Consider the following 8,617-nt stretch of genomic DNA (forward strand, 5'->3'; position numbering starts at 1 on the left):
ATTATATATTATTATTATTATTATTATTATAGGTAAAGATAAAGATTATTATTATTAGGGAAAGACTAGTAGTTGGACAAACGAGCCTCCTGACTGGTTAGTCTCGAAACTGATGGATGATGCAATTCTTGTTTTATTCAATAAAGCTAGTCATAATGGTCTTTTTTTAAAAAGACGAACGCATGTGCCCCGCCTCGGTGGACAGACAGTGGATTATTCTTCCGCGGCGGTGTTGGGCATGCTGAAGGTGGAGGAGGGGTTGACCGCCTTTTCGGCGGCCGACTCCATCGCGGACCCGGCGCCTGCAAGCGTCTCGGCGTCACCGGCGGCTTCCCTCGGGATGGGGATCGCACCGGCGAGCAGCGCCGCCGCGACGGTGGCCGCCAGCAGCAGCACCGCGAGGGCCAGCGCGTGAGACATGTCGATCGACTTGGAGTTTGGACGAAACGTACCTAGCGGATAGGGGAGGGTGGTGGAGCGCGCAGCGCCAGCAGACGGGTTTTATACTGTACGCGACCAATCGATGCGTGCAAGGGATGGAACACCTGGCTTTTTAACTGGTGGTCGCGCAACAGGATCCGGCTTGCCTGCTCCCTCCCCATGCTCCCACCCGTGCTCCCACTTCATCCTACGACTGTCCTTTTCCCTTTTTCCTTTCTAATCTAATCATCCCCCCCTGATTTTAAGGGGATGGAGCCGGACCTTATTTTGTTCCAATCAAATCAAGCCACATATGCGGGAGCACGGATGCGCACACGCACTGGGAGCAGGCAAGTCTCGTCCCGCGCAACAGGCTAGGAGGCTGTCTCCTTTGTTTATTCGGTGATCATGCATGAGGCTGTCTCCTTTGTTTATTAGGTGATCATGCCATGCATGCATAGATGCTTCGGTAGTTCAAAAAAAAGGAAAAATTAAGTCGTCCGAAACAAGTTGTCCCAAACTTGTTTTTTAAATGGATATATCTAACACTAATTTTGTGCTGGGTACATTCATTTGAGGAACAAGTTTTTTCAAATGAAAGGAGTATTCTCTATGTTTTTTTTAGTCTGCATATAAAATTTGTCTGAAGTCAAACTTCATAAAGTTTTATCAGCTTTATAGAAAAAAATATCAACACGAAATCAATGTCCTTTGATGCATCATGAAATCAATATTCATACTATATAACTTTAGTATTGTAAATGTTGATATTCTTTCATATAAATTTGATCAAACTTTGCTTCTTATAAGGGGCCGTGCATTGTGTTTTCCTAGAGGAAAGCGGAGCTCCAGGGTTAGCCTCGTTTGAAAGAAGAAGAAAACTTATACATACGCATCTCTGGAATTGGAATACACAGGGTTTGGATTCGATTCAGTGTTGGCAAATGCCGTATATATAAAAAATTACTCGTAGTGTGGAACGATTGAGACAATTTTGGTGACAGAAAAAGAAAACAAGAAACGGGGTTGCAGTCAGCTAGTAGCATCAGTATATGCTCTATTTTTAAAGAGTGATACTAATAATGGAGTAATGTTCATCTGAAACCTATACATCTGATGTGGCGGCTGGAGCCACAAAGGTGCGAGACCATCAAAGTGTAAACAGTTGCTGCAACACACGCACTTTGAAAGAAAGAAACAAGAAAACATACTTGTGGACACACACAAACACATATTATATTTCCTTGACACGGGTTGTTTCTTCAATTACAGACCTTAATTAGTACCACCAAATCGCCAAACCGGTACATGTTTCATTCCATCTCCTTAACGGCAATCGGGCAGATCGCGAGGAACACGGTTTCACATAAAACTGGGAAAAGATCTGCAGGCAGCAGACGCTGAATCTACATTTCAAATCCCATGGGAGTGACATAGATCGCTGCTGTTGGAACTGGAGATGGGCAGGAAAACACCCCGCTAGAAGAATGTCCCTTCTGGAGGCTGCACTAGCTTGCGGTTCTGCGTCGCCGCCATATCTTTCTTCAGCTGGGTCAAGACATGTTCCATAGTGTACTCTCGCTGCCAGTTCGCCAGCACACTGAACTTCTTCGGGTCAACCTGCATCACCACGGCAACCAATGAATCTATGCCACACGTCAACAAAGCTTATCTTCTATGGATTGACATGGAGAGAGAGAGAGAGAGAGAGAGAGAGAGAGAGTACCGCCCCGGTCTCGTGATTAACACAAGCCATGTTGATTCTTGAATGAAATCTAACAGATGGTGCCTTCTCGGGGTAGTCCTTGTCACAGAACAGCTTCAGCTGGTAGATGCGACCCTCATGGACAGTCTGCAAAGGTCGAGTAAGATAGAAGACTTGAAATAATATAAATGGCAACGGCTGAAGGAAGAATAATGTCACTGCACATTTCCACCAATAGAACAGGAAGGAACTATAGTCATGTCATAAACTCACATTGTGAGGACCAATAATGGTGCCAGTCCATGACCGCATGTATATGTCATCAGCATCATCCATTCCATAGCTGACCGTTCCATCTCCAATGCCCTTCTCCCCGCGCTCAAGCTCTTCTAGCAGCCTGAAGTTCCGAGGAACTGCAAGCAGGTTGAAATATTAGTTACCTCTGTATAAGAAGCTAAAATGACTAAAGAAAATATGTAAGGTCAGTTCATTTTCCCAAGATGGAACATAAAAAAATCAAAGAATGGTCAGTTCATTTTCCCAAGATGGAACATAAAAAAATCAAAGAATCAGCAGCAATCCTTGAGCAGTAAAAAATAAGAGAAAAAAGTTTAGGCAAGACGGATGCAAATTTAACCTCCGGATGTGCAACGGTAGCTCTACGATTGCATAATTAACCTTTCAGATTTTCTATGCAGTAATTAATCACAAGCATGATACCACTGTTAATACACTCTGTGATCCTTCATACACAGTCTGGGACTAGTAAACCCTGCTGCGTCTTCTATACTGGACCTTTCCAGTTCGACAGTCATGCTTCCATTTTTCGTCAAATTAGTTTCCATTGACAAAGCTCAGTTGGTAAAACATTAAATAAGAAAAAACATATTAAATGAACTTCGGCAGGCATAAATTACACAATTGAAACAAACTCAGTCCATCTGTGGTTACACAACCCCAATTATCATCAGAACATCAAGAGATCTTACATTCGAGAAAAAAAAACTGTAACTGTAAATTTAAAGCAATATGGTTTTGGTACCAGGGAACGGCTTTTTTCTTTTAATGAAAATCAGGGTATGGATTTTCTGCATGCTTTTAAAGAGAAATGGAGAACACACATCCAAGTTTCCAAGAAATATGGAAATATCAATTGGCATTTTCCGTTGGTACCAAAGAAATCATACAAGTGTCAACACTTTACACTGCATATTCAATTACCTGTAGAGGCATGACACATACAATACGCACAACATGGTTATTAGTGCGGTAGGCGACCTCACCATCTAGCTCACGGTAAGGTAACCTGTGCCCGTATGGTTGGTTACCGTTACCATACATACATTATCTGACAACCAAAAACATAAAATAAAAAGGGAAGATGCCTATATCCATCATGAAGAATTGGTAAAAGAATAAAGAAAATGGCTATGAACTATTGGGCCAGCCAACCAGCAGGCAGAAAAAGAACAAGGAAAGAAGAGGGATTTGGAAAAGAACTTGCTTAGCCCATCAGGCCCATTTATGTCATCATGCCTCCCAGGGAGAGCAGTAGGGCCTTAGGGTTTCTCCCCATAACAGCACTGCCACCAACGAACATGGACAGCAGAGACAACACACAAGTCTCCCTCTGGTATACCCTCCCGCATCCTCGTCATCAGCACAACCATTTTCTCCCCATTGCTGGCAACGCCTCTCCCTCCTCTTCGCCAGAGTAGTGTGGAAGCCATGCAACATCCTCACGCCACCACAATGCCATGGACCTTAGGAAGACGCAAGGACGAGGGTGCTGCCAAACTGCACCATAATGAGGCCAACATGACACCATGGACCCAAGGCGGACATCATAGGAAAAAATTCCCTCGAAGCACACACACTGAACACTGTAGTAGCAGTCTCGATTTCACCACGCATGTAGCATGGCCAAATCTTGATATATGTATATCCAAGACACAAAGAAATTATTCTAAGAACATGGCTTGCTCAACAAAACATGTGCCACTTGTCTAGAATAATATTCTAAGAAATGAAATTTTCTTGCCATAATCTCCTTTCGGTAAGATGTTATATAGCACGAACCTCGTTCTCAGTATTTCCAACATCTGATTAAGAGAAAGAAAGAAGTGCAAATTGCTCAATTAGTGAAATACGACCTATCTACAATTTACACAGCATTCTGAATGGTCTACCAATACCAAAATCCCTCTGCTTAAGTAAAGAAAATGCAGTATGCTGGACACATACAATTTGCTGCTCTTTCGCCCCACCCCCCATGACTATAGAGAACATATATGATGCCTGTAGTGAAGGCACACGCCAGTGTACAGGAACAAATCCAGCTCCACGGTCTCTGTCTACAGGTAACTAGGCAAGCCATGGTCAAGTGAGGATTGTGATCTGCTTACAATTCACCACTTCGGGCTATAAGCCCCACTCCCGCACCTACCGCTACACAAGTCCAATTGAGTTGTGAGTAAGACCTGCATAATGGCCGTAAGCATCACTTGCTAGCACATACGCTGTTACGCCTTTCTCTAGAACTAGTTGGTGAAACAGAAAAGAGACAATCCAACACTACATCACAGTCACCTCATATCATGGCTTCATCAACCATTTCTATCTATCAGCAGGACGGCAGCCAATCATAAAAGTGTGGCATGCAATCAATCACACCGCCTAACAAAGATCGATCACTTGAACAGGAATATCTTATATGGTATCCAATCGTGCGCCAAGCAACTACCACCCCCTAGTTAATCCACGCGTCGGCGTCGCCTGGTCACTTGGAACCAACCAAATTCCTCGCATGCCTTTCCAGAGATGCATGTTCTGCCTCAAATCGCATCAGATCGTGAACAACCAGCCGGATCGGACCGCAGCGCAAGGCGACACAGACAGGACCAAATCGCGCGGTCGAGGGAAGAATGAACAAAAACAAAACGGAAGGTAGCGCGCGAAGGAGGACGAGGATTGCTCACCGACGACGCTCGATCCGGCGCCGGAGCTGCCCAGCGTCATCGTCGATCGACCGGTGCGGCAGGCGGGCGGGCGGGCGGATCCGATCGAAGGAGAGGGGGATGGTGCGGGGGATTTGAGGGGATCGCCTGGGCGTGGGGAAAGGGAAGGTCTGCGGCGGCTCAACGCGAACAAGATTCTTCCCTGTCCTCTTGTGGGGGATGGAATGCTTCGGTGGTGGCTATCCGCCGTTGGATCGGGAATCGGGGGATCAGGTGGACGAGCGACGTGACATTAATTAGGTATTTAAAAAAACTTTGTGCGGTTGCCTGTGAGAATTGAGACCTTTTCTCAGGATTCACCTATGATTTTTAATGGCAGTCGTTTGGACTTTTTTTCCCTGCAAGGGGTAAGCTTTTTTCTTTTTTAGGGTAAGCGGTAAGCTTTTGTTGGCGCATCCGGCAGAACATCATGCTGCAAGTGGGACGACTCGTGAGCCTCCCGCATAACGCCGCATATCTTTATCTTTATCTTTACCTACTAATAAAGCGGCTATCGCTTCTGCCTGTCTGTCATTAAAACTACCTCTAAAGTTGCAAATAATTACCCACCAATGCCACCGGTAAATGAGAAGAACGTTTTGTTTTTTTTTCCGCGCTCGCCCATAGCTCAATAAGGGGAGATCCCCTCATATACAACAATCAGGCGAGCAGCGCATTGGTTGGTTTTGTGACCTACTGCGCTAGAGGTTGTGGGTTCGATTCCCACAACCACCCTTTTCCTTTAAAAAATCAATTACTTTTTAAAATTTTCATATCTTTCAAAACCTAACTTTAAATCTGACATGCCATATATGAAAATTCATCAGAGAAATATGTAGATTTCAAATATGCTATTATCATTAATTTTTGAAATTACGTTCAGGATGCAAACTTAAATAATACCTTCTTTGTATGATGAGATATTTTAGAAATGCCTATTACATATGTCCTTATAGATTGATTGTTTTTTGGAGCTATCCTATATGTTTGCAACCAAATTAAGTCTTGAACTGAATTATGATTGCACACACACACACACACACACACACATTCGCGTCGCGTCGCATATATATGCGCTGGGTATATTCACTCGTCCGAAAAAACTTGTCCTTCAAAGAGATATACCTAGCACTAATTTGGTGTTAGATACATCCATTTGAGGGACAAACTTGGGACAAGTTATTTTGGACGAAGGGAGTATATGAAAACACTTATGCACATGTTATCATTAAATACTAAAATGTACTTTGCTATTCCATTCTAATGCAATATTTTTTTTGCGTCACCGAGAAACAACAACAAATGCGTAAACATATATTGGCAACTAGGTAGAAATTTGCGTTGTATAATGAATTCTAAACACCTTCAGTTCACTTCAAAAATCATCACACCTTTATGTTTTTGCACAACACCACTTATCATGTTGCTTGTTTTTCTAGAAAAGTTATCATGTTGCTTGTTGCGTGGCATCATGAAAGATTTCAAGGATTTGCTGATGTCGTTAAGTGTATGTATGAGGCGTGAATTTTTTTTTCTCACGTTGCAACGCACGGGCACTTTTCCTAGTATTCACAAAATTATGTGGAATTGGTTCTTGAAAAAAAAATGTGAGATCATACGGGCCGTTCACTTAAAAGCAAATCTTGTTTGCGGTTTCCGCATACCGACTTAAACTAACGCTCATTCACGCTGCTATAAATGAGCATGAGCGAACATATAAGAAAGTTCAAACGACGCTACTACCTGTTTTAACATTACTGCACACAAAACGCAGGCAGCCCTTTGATATTTTCAGGAGTGATTCGACACCGTGAGGCAGCTATAGGGCTCCATCAACATCTTCTTCGACGCAGACCCCGACATCCGATGGGTCGGTGATGAGAAGTGCTTCGCCGGAACCAACTGTTGATTCGTCGTCAACCAATCATCCATAACAATCGACGGCGCCGGCATCAAGAAGTACATACAAACATGTTAGAAATTTAGGATTTGTGCTCTACCCCCTATTACTCTGCATATATCCGTGGTGTCGCTCACGATTCGCATATCTGAGACTAAGGGATAGGGATCTTCTTATACTGTCTTTTCAAAGAGTCCGCCTCTTATACAGATAAGATTCCTAGTCTTTTCAACTAGTTTTTCGGGATAGGGTCCAGATCAAATTATCAACCACGATCATATTTGTCTGTTAACGGATTCTACCCGTTATGTCCTCGAAGCACGCGCTTGTGAGCAACGCGTCATAATAGAGCGTAAATTCCTCTAATTACGTCGACCAACATTAGGGCGGTAATCTAACTATATGATCTAGCTTCTTCCGATTATCACTGTACCCGGGTAGTCTTTCCAATATAAATAGTATATTGTATTTCACTGATAATCGACCAGCTTCCTTAAGCATACAACTTAAGTACGTTCCAACAAGTGATAATTCCATGATAATCATGTAAAGTAATTCCATGCATAATACATGTATAATTCCATAATGAGGTATTCCGAATATTAGTAATTCCTTGTAATTTGAATATAGTTGCAGGACACACAATTCCAATAAGACAGACAGCATGATACCAAGCAGTCTCTTTGTTCCATTGACTGACAAAGGATTGCCTGGGTGTGTGCTAGCTACCTGAACGACAACGATCCGTGGGCCACAGACTGGGCGCCACCGGAGTGTGACGTGTCAATTCGGCAGGGCTGGTTCTGGCACCAGAACGAGACGGCAAGCCGCTGAGACAGCTGACGGTGGGCCGAAATGGTGTGCTACTGCTGAACGCGCCGCCCAACACCACGAGCCTCATCAACGACGCCGACCTCGCTAGGCTCCACGAGTTCGCTGCCGCCATGAAGCGCATCTTCGGTGCGGACCTGGCCGAGGGCAGTAAGGCTCGGGCCAGCAGAGAGCACGTTGCTGGCTTAGAGGCGGGCAAGGTGCTCGACGGCAGCGACGACAAGTACTACGTGCCGCCGACGGCAGAAGACGGGCGCCGGGATGGGTACTGGATTGAGCCGTGGCGACCAGCAGGGCGTTCAACATGGTGCAGGTATAGGAGCACGTGGCACTGGGCGCATGACTTGCCCGAGCGGGACTATGCTTGAAGGTGGAGCTCATGGCGGTGCGGGAGGACGCGCGGATGTGGAGCTCACGGCGGCGCGGGAGAACACACGGATGTGGAGCTCGCAGCGGCGCGGGAGGGCACGTGATGTTCTCCGGTTCTCCCCACAACCCCGTTTTATGTTGAGGGGGTGTCCCCATGGCCTCGTAGTATGGAGGATGTGGACAGAGGTGGGTCCAATGCGGTTTTTGTGGGAAAGTTCACAAATCCCACATAATTTCGACGTACACCATCCAAAATAATAAGCTACGCGTCAAGAGCGCCTTGCTACGTCTTGAGCTTGCGTTGGTTTTCCTTGAAGAGGAAAGGGTGATGCAGCAAAGTAGCGTAAGTATTTCCCTCAGTTTTTGAGAATCAAGGTATCAATCCAGTAGGAGGCT

At 44.8% G+C, this 8,617-nt stretch overlaps 1 protein-coding gene and 1 pseudogene across 1 annotated transcript; one reads left to right on the forward strand and one right to left on the reverse strand.

The window, feature by feature from the left end:
• Positions 1-1,634: 1,634 nt before the first annotated feature.
• LOC123111651 (ubiquitin-conjugating enzyme E2 variant 1C) lies at positions 1,635-5,358 on the reverse strand. Its single transcript, XM_044532481.1, has 4 exons — positions 5,104-5,358; positions 2,399-2,538; positions 2,147-2,272; positions 1,635-2,040 (listed from the first exon to the last, which is right to left on the reverse strand). Exons 1-4 carry the CDS (start codon positions 5,141-5,143, stop codon positions 1,900-1,902), a joined length of 447 nt encoding a protein of 148 aa, XP_044388416.1. The 5' UTR covers positions 5,144-5,358; the 3' UTR covers positions 1,635-1,899.
• A 1,552-nt stretch (positions 5,359-6,910) lies between these two features.
• On the forward strand, positions 6,911-8,195 carry LOC123114768 (putative alpha-L-fucosidase 1; annotated as a pseudogene).
• Positions 8,196-8,617: the final 422 nt, after the last annotated feature.

The sequence above is a fragment of the Triticum aestivum genome, chromosome 5B, assembly GCF_018294505.1.
Source record: "Triticum aestivum cultivar Chinese Spring chromosome 5B, IWGSC CS RefSeq v2.1, whole genome shotgun sequence".
NCBI classification, from domain to species: Eukaryota; Viridiplantae; Streptophyta; class Magnoliopsida; order Poales; family Poaceae; genus Triticum; species Triticum aestivum.